Genomic DNA, 24,447 nt, shown 5'->3' with positions numbered 1-24,447 from the left:
TGTCATAAATGATGTTTATGAGCAAGTAATAAAAATAAATAAAATTGTACATCGATCAATCAAAAGCACTGTCTGATCAAAGCAGTAACCTCCATAAATAAAACACCATGATTGTCACAGCTCAGTCAGATCAGAACTCAATTTCCCAAGATGCAACACTCACTTCTCATGCACGCATGCGCTCACCATCCCCGGAGTTCTGATCAGACACACCTGGCACCAATCACACACACACACACACTCTCACCGCTAGTACTTAGGGATGTCATTCACCTAGAGTCAATGCAAAGTATACGTGCAGTCAACTCGTTTCTCTGCGTTACCAAGCCGATCGAGTTAGTTAGTCTTCTCGTTATCCTCGACCCCTGTTTCCGGTTTCGACTACGCTCTCTGCCTGACCCCGTTTGTGTTGTTCGTCCGATCGCTTGACCATTGCCTGTCTTACGACTACGTTTCTTGAACTTCCCGATACCACGCTCTACACCTGCCGCCCGCTTCTGCTTCCTTGCCGATTCGAGGTTCGTGACAATGATGATAAATAAATGGTTATTTCATGACCCATTCTTAATGATTATGTAAAGTAACCCAGACCCATCTTTAGAATAATCACACTATTCCAGGACACAGATTTTTACTGTAATCTCTCAAGTAAAGCAGTGGTGGAATATGAAACAGTGACAGAGTAATGCTTAATAACCACAAACTCATCGAATTGCTACAACTTGTATGAAATCAAACACAATCATAAGAAGTGCACAAAGTATTATTCAGTTCCAATTACATAGCTTGGCGATTCTTGTCCAGATTCTTCTCTATGTTGTCGATGACCTCCACTGCGGCTTGAGGGATTCTGGTCCCGGGACCAAAGATACAGCAGACGCCACGCTCATACAAAAACTCGTAGTCCTGCATTGACATATGATGTAAATATGTAATTATTTACCTGAAATAAAGTAGGAATATTTCTAAGCACTACATACCTGCAGATTCAATTACAAGAGGATATACGATTGAGTTCACTGCATGTGGCACACTTAAACTAATCCATGTAGCTCTTATTGACCCAGAATTCTAGCCATGAAAAGAACAGTGTGATTGCACGTTTTCCTTTCAGCCCATCAGAAGCCCATCTAATACATTTCCACGTTCGCCTCACACCTCCAGGGTTGGGGGTTTGATTCCCACCGCAGGAACTCTGTGTGTGCATGGTCTCCCCGTGGTGCAGGGGAGTACCTCCGGAATGTGCATGCACGGAAGGAGCCTCCCCTGGTGCACCCTGGGCAACATTCAGTATCATATTGCTGAACGGCTAATCCTTCCACCACGGTGGTTCCACTATTTCGACACGAAAAGAAGAAGAAGAAGAATACATTTCCATTGTTTTAAGACTGAGGTTAATTCATTAAATACAGCGCTCTGAATAAGTATCTGGTTTCTCCTGTTATTGTGTATCTCTCATACGCAATAGTTTTAGATCTTCAAATGAAATACAACATAAAACAAAGGCAACCTGAGTAATTTTGGCCCACTCTTTGCAGAATTGCTTGAGTTCAGCCACAATGGAGGGTTTTCGAGCTTGAACTGCCAGTTTAAGGTTCTGCCACTGCATCTCAATTGGTTCAGGTCACAACTTTGACTAGGTCACTCCAAAACTTTCATTTTGCTTTTTTGAGCCATTCAGATGTGGACTTACTCCTACGCTTTGGATCACTGTCTCGCTGCATAATCCAGTTGCGCTTGAGTTTCAACTTACGGACTGAAGACCGGACATTCTCCTTTAGGACTTTCTGGTAGAAAGCAGAATTCATGTTTCCCTCAATTACTGCAAGTTGCCCAGGCCCTGAAGCAGCAGAGCATCCCCACACCATCACACTTCCACCACCATGCTTGACTGTAGGTATGACGTTCTTTTTGTGGAATTGTGTTTGGTTTACGCCACATGTAAGTGGTCCCCTGTCTTCCAAACAGTTCCACTTTCGACTCATCAGTCCACAGAACAGTCTCCCAAAAGGTTTGAGGATCATCAAGGTGTGTTTTGGCAAAATTCAGAAGAGCCTTAATGTTCTTCTGGGTTAGCAATGGTTTTCACCTCACCACTCTTCCATGGATGCCATTTTTGCCCAGTGTCTTTCTGATAGTGGAGTCATGCACAGTGACCTTCATTGATGCAAGAGAGGCCTGTAATTCCTTTGATGTTGTCTTTGATGTTGACTTTCTTACAAAATTTGTAATGTCCATAAGAAATGATGTTAGAGGACCAACAGACAATAGAATATATAATTTGTTGTCAAATTTAATTTTGAAAATGTTCAGACAAACTAGGGAAAACCAATTTGCTACATACTGTGCGGTGTTTAATCGATACTACAGGTTGAGGTAACCGATTAAGTGAGGCATTGTGATAGATGTTAAATTGAGAAACACTGGAAAATCACAGTCCAAATCAAAACGGATCATTCTAGACTGCCGGATCTGTTTATTTCTGGCTAGTCATGTTTTACCTGTGGGGGGATGACTCCACCGCAAATGACCAGGATGTCTGGTCGGTTTAGGTTGCGCAATTCTTTAATGAGCTCAGGGACGAGGGTCTTGTGTCCGGCCGCCAGTGTGCTGACACCCACGCAATGCACGTCTGCATCGACAGCCTGCTGAGCCACCTCTCGTGGGGTCTGTCACGGTGAAAATAACAGAACGCAATGAATCAGAATACAGGCCTCATAGAGCTTTTGTTTGACCTTCATACACCCACAGACTGTTTGGACAAATCAAACTCATTCTTTGATGGTGCAGCTGTAGTGCAGATGTTAAGTAAGGGTTTCATTAGATAATTAACCTAAAATAAGTCAGAATGTGTGTAATGGAGACGGAACAAAGATTTCTTTTATTCCCTTTCACCATGGTTCAACTAACAAACATGGCTGGGTTAAAGCTCAAAGAACAAGAAGGTAAAATAAAAAAAAGGGAATGACATTTGAGAACCTCAGAAGTTGCTAGCTTTTTGACTGAGGTCTCTTAAAGAGGTGTAACAATACAAAAAGAATATAATTCATGCAATAGTGTCATGATACAATATATTTTCGGCACAACCAAAATAAGCACCGCCTGAATGTTTACCTTAGGTTTCATTTTCAGACTTTTTCCACCATATAACAAAGCAAAAGCTGTGCATTAGAATGTAAGAAAATGAAACATGGCTAAGTTTTCACTGACTCACAGAGGGGCGTGTCTGAAGTACAGGACTGTTCTCATTCTGCTGCTAGCTAACTGTGCACAAGATAAACACTGATCAGCCATAACATTAAAACCACCTGCCTAGTATTGTATAGGTTCCCCTTGTGCCACCGAAACAGCTCTGACCCGTCGAGGCATGGACCTTCGCAAGTGTGTTCCCCACATGCATCAACAAGCCTTGGGTTCACTGGTTATCCTTCCTTGGACCACTTTTGGTAGGTACTAACCACTGCATACAGGGAACACCCCACAAGACCTTGGATTTTGGAGATGCTCTGACCCAGTCGTCGAGTCATCACAATCTGGCCCTTGTCAAAGTCATTCACCTTACGCGTGCCCATTTTTCCTGCTTCCAACACATCAGTTTCGAGATCTGACTGTTCACATGCTGCCTAATATGTCCCACCCATTAACAGGTGCCATTGTAATGATGTTATTCACACCTCTCTCTCTCTCTCTCTCTCACTCACACACACGCACATATATATGTGATTACTTGCAGTGATTACTTGAGCACTTCAGCCCAGATTGAATCGACGAGCAAAGACTGCCCGAGTTTGCTATGGAGTTTTAAAACACTTCAATTCAGTTACGTTCCACGTGATTATTTTAATTTAGAACGCAGATTTAAAATGAAATTGTGGACTACATTAGGACCTTCATCAGGCCCATCCCAGTCCGCATGTCTGCCACCACTTCTCTAGCTCATGCAGCAGGCAGCCTTTCCAGCAAGCTAAGTTTAAATGTTTATTACACCTCACGTAATATCAGCAGCATTTTATGATGAATAGCCTACTTTATTACACAGTCCGTTAAATTTATCGTTCAAACACACAGACGTATCGAATCAAGAGCTTTGTATCAAACTATACTATATGCCTTATAGTTACACCCCTAGTCTCTTATTATTAACCTGACTATTGATTAGCCATTAAAGATATGTTAAAACAAGGACTAATTGAACACGGATAAAATAGTTCCTGGAGTCAATGACAGCTTGATCCAAACCACAATATAAAAATGTTCTGATACACAAAAGACAAAGTGATGGATGTTAAATTGAGACAAATGCTGGAAAGTCACAGTCCATAGTGAAATCACCAGGCAGATTGATCGATATTACATCACTGAGTCCTTTTAGTTCTTCGAGTGAATTGTAGATCTTTGCACTCTATCATAACAGGCCATTCTTATTGTATACGCATGAACAGCTGTTTTGGAAATCCCCAAAACAGAGTAAAAAGGAATGTTACACACTTTCAGACAGGAACCCATGAGGAAAAACATTCAACAGAGGAAAAAACAATGTAGGCAGTTTGTGCATGGATGCACAGTGCTGTCACAAAGCATGAAGATCACGGACTCAAAAATAAAAAGAGAAAAACATCTTTAAAAAATAAAGACCCTTGTATATTGTTCTTTGATTATTCGGTGTCACAGCTTAATAAGGATATTAAACGTATGTAATATAATCTATAAGAATAATAAAGACGCAATTAAACTGAACATTACTGTTTGGGTCCTACAGTGTTTTTTTTTTTTTTTACACTTATTGAATTGTAATTTATGTCAAATATACTGTGAACCTTTAATAGTTTAGAATATACACTTTGCAGATTTGTGACTCACCTGAAAAAGTGGTCCAATGTCCACATCAAAGCCCAGGTCAGCAAATCCCGTAGCGATGACCTTTGCCCCTCTGTCATGTCCATCCTGTCCCATTTTGGCAACCAGCAGACGAGGATTTCTGCCTTCATGCTTCTTAAACCGCACGACCCTGAGCAATAAACCACAGGAGGATGCAAGACAGCTTACACACACACACACACACACACACACTGGGAGAGGATTAGGAAAGGATTTTTTTTTTTTTTTTTACCCGAGTGCTTAAGTGCTGCTTTTACGGCCAAAGTTCAAAAAAGCATTCAGTCCCATGAGACCTGAGATTAAGAGCGCTTTAAAGCTTCTGGCAGAATGACTTGTAAAAGAAAAGCTCTCCAGTAAATGATGGAAGCGTTTAAAAGTGGGAAACACTGATATAAAGAAAATCTTGAGTATCTTACCGACTGTGTGTGAGGGTGATCTCGTCGTGCTCGCCGTACTCGCTGCGGTACGCTCCGCTCACCATGCGTGTGCTGGCCTTGTGCTCCCCGAAAACAGCTTTCATCGCATCCGTGATCTCACCCACAGAACACCTGAACAACCAAAAAAGCACTTAATCTGTGTGTAATCACATAAATTCAGAAAACTAGGGAAATTTACTACCCTGTGGTGTGCTACTACAGTGCCCTCCACTAATATTGGCACCCTTGATAAAAAAAATATGTCTTTATTGTTTAACCTTTTGACCTTTTCTTCACAAAAATACCCTGCTCTCAGGGATATCAAAAAATTGCGAACAAAAAACATGTCTTTCCAAAAAAATGTTTTATCCTTGTTAAAAATAGGTGTGCAACAATTATTGGCATGCCTATGAATTCATATGAGAAAAATATATTTGAAGTATATTCCCATTGATGTTTTACATTTTTTAGCACATCTGGGTGACTAGGGACAGGAAATTGTTCAACCATGACTTCCTGTTTCACAGGGGTATAAATATGAGGTAACACATAGGCCAAATTCCTGTAGTCATTCATAACAATGGGTAAGACCGAGGAATATAGTTGTGATGTGCAGCAAAAGGTTGTTGAGCTTCACAAAATGGGAAGTGACTATAAGAAACAGCAGAAGCATTGAAAATGCCCATTTCACCGTCAGGGCAATAATGAAGAAGTTCAAGTCAACTGGAAATGTTATGAATCACCTGGAATTGGATGTGTGTCTATAATGACTCAACACAGTGTGAAGAGTATGGTTCAAGTGGCCAAAAAATCTCCAAGGATCACAGCTGGAGAATTGCAGAAGTTGGTTGTGTCTTGGGGTCAGAAAGTCTTCAAAACTACAATCTGAAGTCACCTACATCACCACAAGTTGTCTGGAGGGGTTTCAAGAAAAAAGCCTCTACTCTCATCCAAAAACAAACTCAAGCGTCTTCAGTGTGCCAGACACTACTGGAACTTCAAATGGGATCGGGTTCTATGCTCAGATGAAACCAAAATAGAGCTTTTTGGCAATAAACACCAGAGGTGGTTTTGGTGCACACAGAGAGGTAGCCATATGGAAAAGCACCTCATGCCCACGGTTAAATATGGTGGTGGTTCTTTAATGTTTTGGAGCCGTTTTTCCTGCCAGAGGACCTGCACATTTTGTTAGGATACATGGCATCATGGACGATCATATCCCATAGAAAACCTGTGGGATGAACTGAAGAGGAAGGTCCACCAGCATGGACCTCGAAATTTGAAGTATCTGGAGAGATTCTGTATGGAGGAACGGTCTCAGATCCCTTGCCACGTATTTTCCAACCTCATCAGGCATTATAGGAAAAGACTCAGAGCTGTTATCTTGGCAAAGGGAGCTAGCACAAATATTGACTAAAAGGGTGCCAATAATTATTGCACACATATATTTAACAAATATTTTTTGGATAAACCTGTGTTGTGTTTGCAACTGTTTGAGATCCATGAGAGCATAGTATTTTTGTGAATCCTTCTTACAAAAGATCAAAAGCTTAAACAATAGAGACTATTTTCCACAGCCTTCTTTGCTCATATTTACCAAGTGTGCCAATATTAGTGGAGGGCACTGTATATAAAGCATATAGCATTATGTGTCTTAAAAGTAAACCTCAACATATGCTAAACCATAAAAAAGCTCTACAACTTTAATCCAGTTCTTAAAAAAAGTTATCTTAAATGATTATGCATAAAATGTACCCATGTCTCTCAATCCAAAAAAAAAAACTAATTAACTGCTAGTGTACTTATGTCACCGTGCCACGCCGTCCGACGTTCCCTCCAGAATTTCACATATCGACATACAATTCGTCTTCCTTATGGTACCGTATACAGTTTTGGGTGTTTCATTTTTAACTTTACGAAAGCTTCAAGTGCGGTTAATTATTTGTGATGCTGTACGTGCAAATAGACGACTGCTCAAAGCCGTGGGCTGCGTCCCAAACCGCGTACTTACCTTCTATATAGTAGCCTAAATACATGTATCTCCCTACTATATAGCATGGTAAAAAAAAAAAAAAAGACAGAATTGTGAGGAAAAAATCGCGAGATTTAAACTTGCAATTGTGAGAATTAAAGCCGGAAATGCAAGACAAAAGTCGCAATTTTGAGAAATAAAGTCGCAATTACCTTATTGTTATTTTATTTTTTCTCTGTGGCAGTACAGTACAGTCTCTACAGACCCTACAGTTTACAGACACCGTTTGAACCCCCCTACTCCCTTTATTATTATTATTATTATTATTATTATTATCCATTTATTTGTTTTGTTTTTCTCATTAATATTTATTTAATGGCTGTGGTGGGAGGGTGGGGAGTGGCTAATGGGATCGTTTAGGGTTTTATTTGCATTGGGAATGGCATCTTGCCGTGGCACCGTGTTGTTCTCTCTGTGCAAATTGCTGTAACTGACTTGAATGTCCGTGCTTTTCTCAATAAACAAACGAAGAAACATAAAACCTGCACTATTTTAATCAAATCTATTCCAAATCTAATGCTTCTTTGTTGTTTTTAAATTCACTCGTATTAAGATCACCACAATTTTTACCTCACATTCTTTTTTACAAACTTTACAAATTTTCTTTTTTTTACAAATCTATGTTGATCAATTGTTCACCTTCTTAAAACGCTTGAAACGCGGTTCGGCATCGGTGCTGCGATCCTCAAAGTTCAGTCCAGCATGTAAGACACTCCACAATGGTCTATTATGAAAGGCATGGCTGCCCTATAATACCTCTTGCATGTTGTCAGGTAAAGCCTAATTAATGAGCCTGACTCACCTCGCCCTGGCAGCCTCCACAGCCAGCTCCAGCAGATTTCCATCCCTGGTTTGAGCACATCGCTGTATAGCAGCCAGGCACCTTTTTGCCGCCTCGCCGTCTCGGCTCTCCCTCACCTTTAACACAAGCACGTAGCAGCAGCATCACAACCTGTTGTAGCCGCGGTAGTTGTTCTTATCGCACAACTCGACTGTGAACTCCAAAAGCTGCTGAAAGTGGTGATCAGTTCTCATTGCTAAAAGAGCAGAGTTTGTGGAAGATGCTAGGCTTTTTACACTGACATAATGTAAGGTGGATGACTGTAACGCTTTGGACAGTACGTTGCACTGTGTGAGAATTCGTCGCATCAAAACGCAAGGGAACAAAAAGTGAAAATCGGTCACAGATGTCAGCAGACTACTTGCCTGTCCCCCGACTTGCACATCGTTTTCAGAAATTTCACTAAGAGTGTCACTAAGTATGGCCCTGAGCACCTCTGCATGGCAGCTCCAGCTTGTGTTGCTTAGAGATTTCAGTGTAGTAGCTTTACCTGAAAAGTCACTGCTCCGTTCTCGCAAAGACTCAGAACCTGCATTTGCTGACCCCTCTATGAAGTTATAGAGAGATTGAACATTGGTCAGCATGTGTCTCACAGCTGTATCGGTGCGACAGACATCCACAATGCAGAGGTTGAGGATATGCGAGTGACAATGGACATACATCGCCAGTGTATTCTCTTAAAATGCGTGTAGCTACACCACACCTCGCGTACTCGCCGCACCATCGGAACATTGCGCTCTCAAGTTGCAGATATCAAGATTAAAGCTTGTCAGTACATTCTTTAAACGAACGGCCAAAGATTCACCATACGTTGTGTCAGTTCTATAAAATCCGATGAACGATTCATGGACATCGAGGTCTCTGTCGACAGATCTTAAAATCACTGCAACTTGCTCATGCCTACTTATGTCTTGCGTTTCATCCGCGATAAGGGCAAAAATTCTGGCTTCATGCACTCGTTGTATGAGGTCCCTTTTAACCTGACTGGCCATTATATCGATCAACTCATTCTGGTGCTTGTTATAAACATAATTAAATGATCTCTTTCTATTTCTGAATAGCGGGTTAATTAGTTGGTTATCAGTAGCCCTTCAATCCATCAACTGTAAGAAATTTGATTGACTGATTTGTACGGCTACGCTTCCCGTTTTAAGCGTCTGTTGATTACCGTTCATTTTTAACCCAGCAGAAATGTGCACGCTGCTTTTCTGATGTTCATTTTTTCCAGTTGGCAAATCCAGTCGCTTGAAATGTGTCCGTCTTAGACTCGTTGCCACCAAATGCGCGACACGTGAAGCAAAACGCCCGATCAGTGGTGGGACTATAATCAAGCCATTCATAAATCCCATACCATTCTTTACGGAACTTTCTACCGTCAGTCACTGGAAATTAAATTGCTGGTTGACTATAGCCCAATCTCAATAAAGTAACTGCTCTTATTTTGTTCTACTGCCCCCTATCAACGCAGAGATGTACATATAAACACGGATTAAACAACTTTCAAATCTGAAACTCCATGACTACAATAAGTTGATGGAGATATGGGAGGGAGGCACCTGCTCCCCCTTGCTCCCCTTCATGTCGCCCATGTATATAACATTACATATACATATCCACCCACACACATATAGAACAAAAAAGCTCCTTACAGTGTGATCAGTCACATGCCCCACGCATAATAATAATAATAATAATTCACTAGCATAAAATGAAGTCTTATTCGCTCTAATGGCAAGCTGTTTTGTGAAAGCGCCTATAATGGCTTCAGACTGAGTTAGTCAGAATGAACTGTAATCAAGCACCATTACACTTCAAAAAGGCTACTTTACTACTCCTTTTAGAGTTTTCAATCCTTTCATACACATTCATAATGCCCAAAGGTAAGGAACTGACCTTATGGAGTTTCTCAATCTGCTTTTGTTGCACAATAGTGTTATCAATGGCCAGAACTTCCACCGTCTCTTCGTTCTCAAGACGATACTTGTTGACCCCCACAATGACCTCAGAGCCTGAATGAGGGATGAGCAAAGTTTAGGAAGGAGTTTCGCATTACATCACAAGAACATCTCATAGGACCAAATGAACAAAGCAACACACAATAGAAATATAGCTTATCGGATTGTTTTCCCAGAGTGTTGGGCTAACTGCAGCACAGAACATCCAAACCACTCGAGCACAAGAAACTTCCCGAAAATCCTGTGGCAAAGTAACTGAATCCGAAAGTCCTAAGAAGGGAAGAGCCTGTGAATAATCTCAGGCAGGACAATGCTGAAAACGTGGGTCCAGGATGTTTATCCCGTTTTACACGATACACACTTTTAGGGCTGCACAATAAGTAGAAATTATCGAAATATCACAAACGTACATATCGTGATATTCATACACACTGTGATCAAATGCTGTCCAAAAACGTGAGTGATACGACCATCATTCCTCGAATATAAACTGCTTTGTACTCCATGCAGAAATCTTTGAACCAAACCCCTGCTGCTTTCCCATTTACATGATAAAAATAAATAAATAAAAACAATCACACATGGCAGCTCTTTGGAGGGCCATTCCACCTGATGAACATTTCTCCTGAGATACTTTGTGCTGTTATGACTCATGATAACTGAGGCCATGAGAACTGGAAGGTTGTCTAATAAATGTAGGTTGAGTATTAAACATTAAGTCATTAAAATGAATTTTAAATAAATAAACCAGCCCAAAATAGTGTCGTGGCAAGTAAGATCCATTTTTATCACCAGCCCCTGCAACATCCTAAAAACCTGCTCATGTTTTTCTCCGTTTTCACTGAGACGTGTTTACATACGTGCCAGCAACTGTGCAACAGTTCAACTGCTTTCCAAATAGCCCTTTGGGGTTGTCTTGCTGTGGCGTGCAGCTGTTGCGCCCCCTTGTGGTATCATGTGAACACCGTAATCATTCATGAAATCCTATTCAACTAAATAGTGCTTTTCATCACACTCAAAACTGTCACAGGAAATAGAACAACTGATTTTACAGAAGCTTTGTAAAATGCATGCTTACATTTACTTAAGGATAACATCTAGCAAATACCGATCTGGCAATAAACAGAGGTTTTAGAAACACAGCCCATGCACATTACATCAAAATAAGCTTTAAAACCTGAATCAGTAGCAGCAAGAAACTTCAATCCTGTGCTTTGTAATATGCAGCATCTAAACCTCCCTGTAGGCTGGAGCTGAAAATTTATCCTCCATTCCACTACTTAAGAGAAAAGCCATTCGGTTTCTGCTCTTTCATTCAGCGCTTTTAACTTGTGTGCGTTTTTACCTGAATCGATACGAGCTTGTCTGCGTGCAGCACACTCCTCAATTCGCAGCTTCGGGATTCCCTCAGCCACTGCTCGAGCCATTCCTCCCATCTCCTCAATCTCATTGATGAACTGAGCAAAGAGGAAAAAGATCAAGTCCTCACAAAAAGCGTTACAAGGTTGTACAGGCCGTACCGTACTGTTTTGCACTGTGTAAAACTGCCATCCATTTTCTTTAAACAGCTATAGCTATTTACTGAGTGGGCCTCATTGTATTTCACGGAGTAAGTAATGCCATTAAGCAGGGAAGAAGGGAAGAACATTAAAGCTTCCACCTGCTCTGTCTTCAGTAATCCAAAACAAAACTCCAGAATGATTGACACCCTTCAAGTTCACGGGCAAAAATGACTGCAGAAGTTAAACATTAGACACAATGATTCGAAGTTTCCACTCAACCAATTGGAGATAACAGTTACTTTTTCTCTAATAAAAAGAAACCTTACGCAAGCTTCTTTCATCGATTACTCACCCTCATGTCGTTCAAAACCCGTTAGACTTTCGTTCGTCTTCGGAGAGCAAATGAAGACATTTTTAATGAAACTTGAGAGATTTCTGTCTCTTCATTTACAGTCCAAGTAACCAAAAAATTTTCAAGCTCCAAAAAGCTCATAAAGGCACTGTAAAAGTAATCCATGCGACTCCAGTGGTTTAATCCAAATTTTATGAAGCGATACGAATGTTTTGTGTGTGCAAAAAAAACTCACATTAAGTCTTTATTCACAAAATATCTTCACTTCCGCATAGATCTCCAACGCCCATGTTCATGAGAGAGCCACGACGCATGCATGTGAGAGTGGACAAAAAAAAAAAAAAATCAAGTCCTCCTCTATGTCAGAATCTGCACACATCTTTGTTTCAAAGATTGTTCTATGTGACTCAGTTTGTGTACAGCGACCCTCTCCCTCTGTGCTACACTGGGACCCGGTTTGGGAGTTCGGTTTGGAGCAGCGCCTTATGGGTTTGGAACGACATGAGGGTGAGTAATGACAAAATTGGTTGTACGGTGCCAAAATGAATGCTTCTACAGGTCATCTTGGCTTCCAGGTTTGTACCCTGTTGAAAACCTGTGTCCACATGCGCAAACCAAATATAATGGAGGCTGAAATGCAGCTTGATGTGCGCTCCAATTTCTTAAGACATTACAGGAAAAGACTCTCACTGTTATCCTCGCTAGGGGAACCTTCACCATTTATTAATGATGGGGGAGTCGATAATTTTGAAATAAAACCCTACTAAAATGTCAATATATGTTTTGGAAAAAAAAAAAAAAAAAAAACATCCCGATGCTCAAGATATTCCCCATGACATACGTCATCCATTTACATGAAGGATGCCAATCATTTTGGAGTTTTAAAGCACATCATTATGCTTTGTAACAGGGTTAAAAGGGCTTCTAAGACACTTCCTTTCTTTCTGACCTTGAGGGCTGCATTGTACACATCATCTGTAAGCGTCTCCATCATGTAAGAGCCTCCCCAGGGGTCGGCCACTTTCGGGATTCCAGACTCCTCCTGGATGATGATCTGGGTGTTGCGGGCGATACGGGCGCTCTTCACCGTGGGCAAACCCAGTGCCTCATCAAAAGAGTTGGTGTGCAGAGACTGTGTACCTCCAAACACTGCAGCCATGGCCTCGATCACTGTACGGATCACGTTGTTGTAGGGGTCCTGTGGAAAATCACATCAAATAGAGGAACTATAGTTTTAGCCTTTAACACAGACGTGAAGACTTGAGCGCAGCAGAGTGTGTCTGACCTCTGGGCATTCGTGCTGCTTTACTCAATTAGAAACTGGGCTATAAAGACAAAAACGATAAGGCTCTATCTAAGGTGTTACTCCTGTTACCTTAGAAGAGTCAGGGTGATAGTCAGTGCGGTAAATTTTGACCTAAGCTGGAGTCATACTGTATCGAGTTAATGCAGAATACTATTTATGTTACACCCTATGTAGTGAGCATATATAGTGAACAGGAGGTCATTTGAGATTTCTTGAAAGGGACTTCCTGCATGAAGACAAGTTGAAGGTAGATTATGCTCTGGATTTCAGGTAACATGAGAACTGTCAAATCTAGTTGAGCAACAGCAACAGGAGAACCTTACCGTGATTAGATGCATAAAGCTAATCTGAAATCTGAACGTTTATGATAAAAGTATGATGTCACCTACGCTGTGGCAGAATAAATTTACAGCACCATAAATATTCTAATGCTTTCAAATACTTTTACTTCTAATGATTTATGGAACTGAAATTTACAAAGGGACTTACCAGCCCCTCTGGTTACAGACCTGCTCAGTCAAAGACCATCCTGATGTCTGACAGTGAGTCCTTAAAAGTAGAGATTTGGAGTTCTTGGGCTGGAACTTTTCTTTAAGCAGCGTAGCCCAGAGACGCCGTGCAGCTCTCATCTTGGCTATCTCCATATAAAAGTTTATACCAATACCCCAGAAGAAAGACAACCTAGGAGACATAACCAATGGGGTCAAAACACTTGCTAAAAATAATTAGATAACCTGGGGTCTAAGCATGTTTTAAACCCGTTTGATTATGAATGGAATCAAAACTGAATAAATGTAACTGAGTTATATGGAATATTATATATTATATATACACATATGCCATCCAGTGGTGTCTGTGATGCCCTACAGCGCGGTTTCCCAAACTTTCCCAGGGCAAGGCCCCCCAGATGGCATCAACATTTGACCGAGGCCCCCCTTTTTGCAAGATGTCTTTAAAACACATTAAAATACAGACTCCTGAATATATCCTCCTTTTTTTTATTAGTAATTACATCATTACATTAGGAATTGATTGTGTGTGTGTGTGTGTGGTTGTCTGAGAGTGAGAAAGAAAAAATCATGTATTTATTTATTTTTCACACCAAATTGTTGAGGCCCCCTGGGCGCCCCCTGGCGGCCCCCACTTTAAAAACCACTGCCCTACAGAACTGTTAATAGTGTAAATGTCTATGTAAAGCTGCTTCCAAGTCTGAAAGGATATGTTATTGCCATTTCAACAGAGTTTATCTGAAGTTGCAGTGCTGCTCAGGGGGTAACAAACCCCACAGTATAATACACACATGGCAGAATATTATAAATCACTAAATCTAAATTGGGGCTGCTCAGTTGTTGTGGTGTGTGTTCGTATAAATGAATATAACAAAAATATAATACACACACGCTGAATATCCAAGATAAGTTTGCTTAAATATCCAACAAAGCTATTTTTAATGTCTGGAAAGGCACACTTCAAATCTAACTGAACTGAATTTCTAATGCAATACTCTATATACACTGAGCCAAAAGTGAGAGCTGACCTGGGTGCAAATTCATCAATGGTGAGGCCTGCCTTTAGGCCGGTTCTGCAGTACTCCAGTCCATTAGCAATGGTGTAGGCCAGCTCCAGGACGGCGTCAGCCCCGGCCTCTTGTAAATGGTAGCCACTGATTGAGATGGAGTTAAACTTGGGCATGTTCTGTGGAACAAAGACACATAGTCATCTGGGGAAAAAATCAGGAAGAGTCAGAAAAGTCAGTATTATCTAATCGGGTAATATGAATATATTATTGTTATTTATTTATAACATCCATCTTCTACACCGCTTATCCTTTTCAGGGTCACGGGGAACCTGGAGCCTATCCCAGCGAGCATCGGGCACAAGGCGGGGTACACCCTTGGCAGGGTGCCAATCCATCGCAGGGTACAATCACATACACATTCATACACTACGGACACGCCAATCAGTCTACCATGCATGTCTTTGGACTGCGGGAGGAAACCGGAATACCCGGAGGAAACCCCCGCAGCACGGGGAGAACATGCAAACTCCGCACACACAGGGCCACGGTGGGAATCGTATCCCCGACCCTGGAGGTGTGAGGCGAACGTGCTAACCACTAAGCCACCGTGCGCCCTTATTTTTAACAATAAACAGTAATTATGTTTCTAAATTATCCTTTATATTTTTATACATAAATTTGATTTATATAGACATATAGAATATTTGTATAAATAAATGTTTATATTTACATTAATTTGTTTCATTATATACTTTTCTAATTTTTTTTTTATTATTTAAAAATATTCATTTTTGAGCTTCATTCTCATTACTGAGTCACATCGAGCTTTTGGAATGAACCTACCCTAATACACAAATTGTTTTTAAGAAAATGAAGCATATTTTAGTTCTTTGTATTAACTCTTTAAATTACTGATTAAAAATCTGATCAGTAATGATCGATAATACAGTACTGAATGAACTGCAGCCTTTTCTGGACGCAAAAAGAGTTTCTCTCTAATAATTACACTAGTGATCGTAATCTTCATGAATGTACTAAAAGGTTTCTCGCCATACCTTTGAAGTGTAGGCAAATATGTCAGCGATGGCATGCATGGAGGGCTCTGGAGGAAAAATGTACGTATTTCGGACCATGAACTCTTTGAGGATGTCGTTCTGGATGGTGCCGGTGAGTTTGGCCTTGTCTACGCCCTGTTCCTCCCCCGTCACAATGAACATGGCCAGGATGGGAATCACCGCGCCGTTCATGGTCATGGACACGGACATCTTCTCTAGAGGAATTCCGTCAAACAGCATCTTCATGTCCTCCACCGTGTCGATGGCCACTCCGGCCATGCCCACGTCGCCGTGCACTCTGGGATTGTCCGAATCGTAGCCTCTGTGTGTGGGGAGGTCGAAGGCCACTGACAGGCCTTGCTGGCCCGCTGCCAGAAAGATGCAAACAAAAATGCTGAGTGTGGACAGACCAGTAAATCTTATAATTAATCACGGTTTAAATCATGACGGTTCAATGAGTGATACCACAGTTGTTGTTTTTTTGTTTTGTTTTTTTAAATTAACACAGCCTAATAATTCACAAAAGCACCAAAACAAAGGCTTAAATAGTTTGAACTTGAAGTGTAGTGAATATCTAACCTTAAACACCACACCTCATAAATGAAGCACCTGAAGCATCTTAATAAAGCAAGTGTTATATTATCAGTACTAAAGTATGAGGGTGAGTCAAACGAAAACCTGCCATTTTTTTTATTTTTGGATTGTTTACTGCAAATAAATAGGTGTCGCAAAAGTGTGTCGTTTGTCTACATAATCTCCATTTCATTTAACGAGAGTGTTCCAGCAACTCAAGTCAAGTTCCAGAAGACTCAAATACATGACAGATGCATACAGTCTTTTAATCGAATTTCTCTCATACTTGTAAGATTTATACGCCTCATACTTGTATTTGAAATGTGCATGGTGAAGGTGTCTGTATGTATCTTCACCTTAAACAGAATATCTCTCGATGCCACATTAAAGACTAGCTTAATAGTCATGTAAACTCATCAGAAGGTCATATACAACCCTTTTGTAAGACTCTGTGATAGCTTTAGGACTGCAGCTGTGACGAACAGTTGTGCACTCAAGTCTCCGTCAGTGAACAGTTACAGACCAACATAATAGACTCCATGTTAAAACTAGAATGAATTTCCTTTTTGACTACATAGCACACAGTTATAGAAGGGAAATCGTTTATAATCGCACAATCCGGTCTCACTCGGATGAATAGGACGTCTGGTTCCTCTCAAGGTTTCTTCCTCATATCGTCTCAGGGAGTCTTTCCTTGCCACCGTCACCTAGCTTGCTTGTTAGGGATACATGTGTAAATTTTAAAATTGTATATCCGGAGTTTACATATTTCTGTAAAGCTGCTTTGTGACAACGTCCATTGCTAAAAGTGTTCTACAAATAAAATAAAATTGAATTGAATTGAACTGAAGACCCATGGACTAACTCTAATGGTTCCCTGTGAGGATAAAAACTAGACCGTAAATGTTGATTGCTGTAGTTATATTTGATAAATGATGTATGTGCACTATTAAGAAGCTTCCTTTTAGCTACTTAGTGTATATTTAGCTGGACACAAGCTTCCCCATCTGGTCTGTTTGGCCGTGCACACTTCTGTGCACTGGTTTCAGACAACTATTGATTACAGTGACACAGTGGACTTTTCAGTTCATCACATCTTTAAAAATGATTCCAGAGGTTTGACTGAACCATTCGTGGGTAGAGTGTTTGCTACAAGAAAAGTCTGCGGCTGTTTGCTTGCTAAGTCAGAGAAATGACTTCTTCCCATTTCAAGGAGGCGATTTGTGGCTATATTTACGGACGAAAAAGTCCCAGACTCTTGAGTGAGAGCTGGAAATCTGGTTTGTGAGACGAGCGTTTAACTAGTTGAGCAAATTTGACCACATGAAAGTGCACAGAGGTTTGCTGGGGAAGGAAAATTTACCTTTGATATTGTCCCTGTAAAACTTGTTGCTCTCCTCCACTGTGCTGAAGCCAGCGTACTGTCTAATGGTCCAGGGTCTGTATGTGTACATGGTAGGGTAGGGCCCTCTGGAGTAGGGGAATACCCCAGGCAGCTCATCGCTAACCGCCGCCGTGTCAGCTTGAGTGTACACAGGTTTGATGGAGATGCCCTCCGGAGTGTGCCAGATCAAATCTTTGGGGTTTTTCCCTTTAAGCTGTTTCTTAGCCAGAGTGGCCCAAGCCTCGTGAAGCTCCACATCACCTTGGCGTGATCTGGATGTGTGAAAGAGTCTGGAGCGGCACGGCAGGTCCAGCACTGCGGGCGCAGAACCAGACACAGCCAGCAGCCGCTTAGCCGCCAGAGAGGCGCAGGCTTTTCCTGCGGTCAACATGCTGTACCCGTGTACGCCGGATTAGTCACTCATGACACACCTGAGGATGAAAGCCAAAGTGTTAAAATGTGCGTTAAATGTTGATATTAAGACCGACAGTTTAGCACCGAGACTTCCTTCTTTGTGTTGAGAATGAAAGTTGGACACGATAAACTATAGAAGTAAAGAGGTTTATCCTAATAAACTCACCATCGGGTGCAGTGAGCTAGCTAAGATGCCGATATCGTATAATGTCTTGTGAAACGCTGGGCACTGAGCATGGACAGAGTTGAAATGTTTTGTAGTGTATCTACATTTCTTTTTCGGGATCAGCAAACTACAAGACCCATAGTGCTCATCACTGAAAGCTGTCCTTATACTTATAAATAAATCTTTGCCACCTGCAGCACAGGTGCACATCGCATGCATGCAATTACTGACTGTAGCACATCTGTCTGATTCATTAATAGAGTGTCCAGCCAGATGTGCGCAGCAAAATACAGCTTACAAAGTTCAAACTGCAGGCAAATGCGAGTTCACAAAAGGGAAAGAATTTTATTTTTGCCAGAACCGAATCCATGTAAGAGTCATATAAACAACAAAACACACAGCATTGGTTCTATGACTTGACGATCTATTAAATCTATCAGCGTCAGTGGAAATCAAATTTCACTGGGGGCCAGTGCCACTCCAGGCACCCCTGTAGACACGCTCAGTCGCTCAGTCAAACAGTCTGGCTCACTGAAAAGAGACATGACTAGGCCACAGGACTCCTGTTGGCTGTCGGCGTACAACGCCAGCATGACCTTTCACCCTCGTATCAACACAAAACCCACAGCAATGTCATACGGTCAGCTGTAGTACTATAGCATGGGGCGTACCATGGGTCTCAAAATGGGCTCCAGAGACCTACAGGAGTCCATGAAATAGATCAAGGGGTTCTGGGCTTTTTTGTTTTTTTTTTGGTACAGTATTGGAAATCACAGCCCAGAATTACTCAGTAATGCACTGGCGTATAGATAACGTCAACTTAAAACTAAGGACGATTTTACTAAAAATACATCCTGTGAGTGAAAAGGTCATAAATAATAGCTGGCTAAGTTACAGAGTGTAACTACACCTATCAACCATAACATTAAAACCACTGACAGGTGACGTGAATAACATTGATTATCTCGTTACGGCGGCACCTGTCAAGGAGTGGGATATATTAGACAGGAAGTGAACAGTCAGTTCTCAAAGTTGATATGTTGGAAGCAGGAAAAATGGGCAAGCGTAAGGATCTGAGTGACTTTGACAAGGGCTAAATTGTGATGGCTAGACGACTGGGTCAGAGCATCGAAAAACAGCAGATCTTGCGGGGTGTTCCCAGTATGCAGTGGTTAGTACCTACCAAAAGAGGTCCAAGAAAGGACAACTGGTGAACCGGTGACAGGATCATGGTTCACTGACGCACGTGGAGAGTGAAGGTCCGATCCCACAGAAGAGCTAGTGTAGCACAAACTGCTGTAAAAGTTCATGCTGGATGTGATAGAAAGTTGTCAGAACACACAGTCCATCACAGCTTGGGCTGCGGAGCTTCAGACCGGTCAGAGCCCATGCTGACCCCACGTCCACTATGGAAAGCACCTACAATGAGCACGTGAGCATCAGAGCTGAACCAGGGATCAATGGAAGAAGGTGACCTGGTCTGATGAATCACGTTTTCTTTTACATCATGTGGATGACCAGGTGCGTCTGCATCACTTACCTGAGGAACAGATAGCACTAGAATGCACTAGGTGAAGAAGGCAAGCCGGCGGAGGAAGTGTGATGCTCTGGGCAATGTTTTGCTGGCATTCATGTGAACGTTACTTTAACACGTACCACCTACATAAACATTATTGCAGACCAAGTACTGTACACTCCTTCATGACAACAGCATTCCATAATGGCAGTGGCCTGCCACACTGGACAAATTATTCAGGAACGGTTTGAGGAACATGACAAAGAGTTCAAGACGTTGACTTCAAGACAGCCGCCAAATTCCCCAGATCTCAATCTGATCTGAGCATCTGTAGGATGTATTGGACTAATAAATCTAATCCATGGAGGCTCCACATTGCAACTTACAGGATTTAAAGTACCTGCTGCTAACGTCTTGGTACCAGATCCCACAGCACACCTGTCTTGTGGAGTCCATGACTTGATGGATCAGTGTTGTTTTGGCAGCACAAGGTGAACCTACACATTATTACTCAGGTGGTTTTAATGTTATGGCTGATCTGTGTACACGACAGGTTTACCTGATAAGGCGGTAATAAATACATACACACGAACAGTTGAGTCAGGTGACCCAGGTAGGCGCTAAACTGCTCAGGCATCAACACGGAAGTATTCATGAGAATGTTTTATCCATTATATACCGCTGAGTGTTTAACAGAATTCAGACTGCTGAAGGTGTTAATAAAGCAGATATAATAATGATGTGATCTGACCTTGTGCGCGTCTGTTAGCTTCCAAACATACAGACAGACAGTAACCAAGCTGCCCAGCCAATCACATTTAACAACAACTCGTACCAAACCAATCAGAAACGTCCCACAACAACGCCCTAACGGGATATCACTTAAAGTCCAATCAGAAACTTTTACCAGTGATACTTACCCGGAAGTGTAACATAAAATGACGCTTCTTCTTCTTCTTCGTTTTGTTTTTAATGGCGGTTGGCAAACCACTAAAGGTGCATTACCGCCACCTATTGGGCTGGAGTTTGGGCATTAGATTGGCAGGAAAAAATAATAATAGTAAAATAAATAATAATAATAATAATAATAATAATAATACTAAAATTAAATAGAAAAAAACACTAATATTAATAATACCAAAACAATACTGCATAAATAAAAGAAAATAAAGAGATAAATAGCTATATACTAGTTATTCGTACTATAGATTACTAAATTCTCTCACTTATACCAGTACTTTTTAAATAGTTTATTAGGGGGCGGTGCATTTCACATAAAATGACTCCCGAGATTTTGATGCTGAAAAATAAACGTTCCGGTATTATTAGTTCCGTAGTGTCACAAAGCGCCACTAGGGGGCTGTATACACACGCATGTCCACTTTATTAGGAACACCTGCACACCTGTTTCTAATCGTCATGTGGCAGCAGCACAATGCATAAAATCATGCAGATACAGTTCAAAAGCTTCAGGTAATAATGTTCGCATCAAACATGAGAATAGGGGGGGGGGGGAGTGTGATCTCTGTGACTTTAATCAGGGCGTGGATGTTGGCGCCAGAAGGGCTGGTTTGAGTATTTCAGAAACTGCTGATTTCCTGTGATTTTCCTGTGATAGTGTCTAGAGTTTACACAGAATGGTGTGTGGTATATATTAGTCCAAGTGACCAGTCAGTTAGGCTTTTAACTGTAAGAACTAAAATAAACATTAATAAGCAAACTTGATAGTGGTTGACTGTGATCTTCATCACTGTACACCCTTACACACACACACACACACACACACACACAGGCACACGTAACCATAATTTTATTGTGAACACTGCCTTTTAAAGTATATTCCTTGGTCATTTTGCTGTGATTTATGATTCATTTTGATGGTTTGGAACGCTAATGTTTACTGTCCTGGCATGTTTTTTAGAGGTAGGAGGAATAGAATGCACACCTCTTAGATTTTTGATATTTAACAAAATAAACTATTAAATCATATATAAAAGTTGCCATGTATTTTATTACTGCATGGGCTTATACACAAAATATACCATAATTTAAAGCTCAATAGCATTTGAAGGGAATGATGTACAGTCACACAACCAACTGTAAAGTGTTCATGTAGGTGTCAGGTATGACGCACACCTTTTAGATTTTTGATATTTAACCCTACAATGCATGAACCCAAAAAAACCTTCACGAATGCATAAAGGGGGTCAAAATGACACGTACTGGATTGAGTGGTTTTCTTCAAAAAATAGATGTCATATTAACAGAACTGATGATACACGAATGTTTTAATATTTCAAACATTTTTATTTGTTTTCTTTTAATTTAGTTATGCACATGTTTAGCTTGTGGATGGGAGCCAAAGGAATTCAAAATTATTTACATAGGCAGCACTTCCAGTCAACCTTTTGAGCCCTCAACTTCCCTGTCACAAGAATAACCCTGGTCTTTCCTTTCCTCTGTATCATTCTGCTTATTGTGCCCTGAACTTTCATCTTCATCCTCATTTTCATCTGCAGTGTTCCTGTCTCCAGCCTCAACTTCCCCGTCACAAGAATAATCCTCGTCCCTCCTCCCTTCTGTACCATTCTGCTTATTGTGCCCTGAACATGCGTCATCATTATTAGCATTATATCTTCGTCTTTATCACCAGTGCTGTTCCCGTCATCTTCCCTGTCACAAAGATAGTCTTCATCTCTTCTTTCCTTTGTTTCATTGAGTTTATTGTGCCCTTCACTTACCTCATCAATTTCCTCATCTTTCTCAACATTTTCCCTATCTTTGAATTTAAAAAGTAAAAAGTTTGGGTCAATACCTAAGTGCATTTTCTAAACTGGGCCTCAAAACTTAGAATATTTCCACAGGAATAATGCTTGGTGTTTTGGTAGTGGCAGTAAGAGTGTGTGTGTGTATATATATATATATATATATATATATATATATATATATATATATATATATATATATATATACATGAAGATAACAGTATTAAAAATCATTTTAACCTCTTGAACTCCTGACAATTGTTGAAATGAAGATGAAGGTGATAATGCTAATAGTGATGACGCATGTTCAGGGCACAATAAGCAGAATGGTACAGAAGAAAGGAGGGATGAGGATTACAAATAAAAATAATAATGTTTGAAATATTAAAACATTCGTGTATCATCAGTTCTTTTAATTATTTCATTAATAAGAAAACCATTCAATCTAGTACGGTCCATTTTGACCCCCTTTATGCATTCGTGAAGATTTTTTGGGTTCATGCATTGTAGGGTTAAATATCAAAAATCTAAAAGTTGTGCGTCATACCTGACACCTAGTCGAACACTTTACAGTTGGTTGTGTGACTGTACAGCATTCCCTTCAAATGCTATTGAGCTTTAAATTATGGTATATTTTGTGTATGAGCCCATTCTGTAGTGAAATTCATGGCAATATTTACATGTGATTTAATAGTTTATTTTAATAAATATCAAAAATCTAAAAGGTGTGCATTATAGCTGACACCTAGATGAACACTTTACAGTTGGTTGTGTGACTTTACATCATTCCCTTCAAATGCTATTGAGCTTTAAATTAGGGTATATTTTGTCTATGAGCCCATGCAGTAATAAAATACATGGCAATTTTATATATGATTTAATAGTATATTTTGTTAAATATCAAAAATCTAAAAGGTGTGCGTTATAGCTGACACCTATATGAACACTTTAAAGTTGGTTATATGACTGTAAGTCATTCCCTTCAAATGCTATTGAAGTTAGAAACGTGTTCAACAATGTCGTATGTAACTTTAGAGACGGTCCTTTAATTTACACTTATCTGCGAATATCGAACGTCTAACGTCAAACCAACTTTATGCCAGTGGAAACACATTTGTAGAACATGGACAGAGACCACACAGACAGCCCACCACTCCACCATTACAACTACTGTACATCTAGGTACGGCACTGTTTTCAGGTACTCAAGATTCTGGATATATTCTGTATAGTGAAACATTTGTGCTCACTACCCAAAATGTAACACTGTTGGCCTTGTGTACAAGTCTTAAAACTTACACTCTTGAGATATCAGTTAGCAAAACAAAGACTTGCTTCAAAGAGTTCCAAATATTATTGTATTTATTAAGAGTTGATTGATAAAATATTCAAAGAAGCCAAAGCACTCCAGTGTTCAGTTTGTTCCAGATATATGCAAGGTTTTGTGAACTCCTGTGATACTTGCAGCAAAGGGATACATATCAAATATTACTAAGTATAGCAACATGATTATTGTTTCATATGCATTTAGCTGGACATAGTTATATCAAAAGTGGCAATGCAGACAGTGGTTGTTAATGCCCCTTAATATAGAGAAAAGCAGAGCTGTCAATTCTATTACACCATGCTTCCACTTCAAATATAGTAAGGCAGTGGTTTGTATGCTATGTATGCTATGGTTATGCTGATTTAATAATTCTATGTAATGCTCAAAGGAAATTGAATAGGACATTGCATATGAGCAAACTAGGTCTGTAGTGTATCACATGTTTAA

The 24,447-nt window shown here is 40.5% G+C and overlaps 1 protein-coding gene across 2 annotated transcripts; it reads right to left on the bottom strand.

The window, feature by feature from the left end:
- Nucleotides 1-21,180, bottom strand: mmut (methylmalonyl CoA mutase). 2 transcript variants are annotated; one of them, XM_053614144.1, is made up of 13 exons: nucleotides 20,495-21,180; nucleotides 17,793-18,244; nucleotides 15,857-16,224; nucleotides 14,820-14,977; nucleotides 13,792-13,963; nucleotides 12,926-13,174; nucleotides 11,468-11,579; nucleotides 10,061-10,176; nucleotides 8,129-8,244; nucleotides 5,295-5,426; nucleotides 4,861-5,008; nucleotides 2,502-2,669; nucleotides 1-906 (listed from the first exon to the last, which is right to left on the bottom strand). In XM_053614144.1, exons 2-13 carry the CDS (start codon nucleotides 18,202-18,204, stop codon nucleotides 778-780), a joined length of 2,280 nt encoding a protein of 759 aa, XP_053470119.1. In that variant the 5' UTR covers nucleotides 18,205-18,244; nucleotides 20,495-21,180; the 3' UTR covers nucleotides 1-777. The 2 variants fall into 2 exon arrangements, with proteins under 2 accessions (XP_053470119.1, XP_053470118.1); XM_053614143.1 differs by having other exon boundaries at nucleotides 20,661-21,180.
- Between the last annotated feature and the right edge of the window lie 3,267 nt (nucleotides 21,181-24,447).

The sequence above is a fragment of the Ictalurus furcatus genome, chromosome 25, assembly GCF_023375685.1.
Source record: "Ictalurus furcatus strain D&B chromosome 25, Billie_1.0, whole genome shotgun sequence".
In the NCBI taxonomy this organism is placed as follows: Eukaryota; Metazoa; Chordata; class Actinopteri; order Siluriformes; family Ictaluridae; genus Ictalurus; species Ictalurus furcatus.
The sequence above is the reverse complement of the archived record's forward strand: the minus strand, read 5'-3'. Positions and strand labels throughout refer to the sequence as shown.

Bases quoted from the DNA above. Each gene is read 5' to 3' on its own strand.
- mmut (XM_053614144.1), bottom strand. From the start codon at position 18,204: ATGTTGACCGCAGGAAAAGCCTGCGCCTCTCTGGCGGCTAAGCGGCTG. The intron at 11,580-12,925 runs GTCAGAAAGAAA...CTCTTTGCTCAG, and splicing joins TGTACAATGCAGCCCTCAAG to TTCATCAATGAGATTGAGGA. The intron at 8,245-10,060 runs GTCAGTTCCTTA...CTTGTGTTAAAG, and splicing joins AGATTGAGAAACTCCATAAG to GTGAGGGAGAGCCGAGACGG.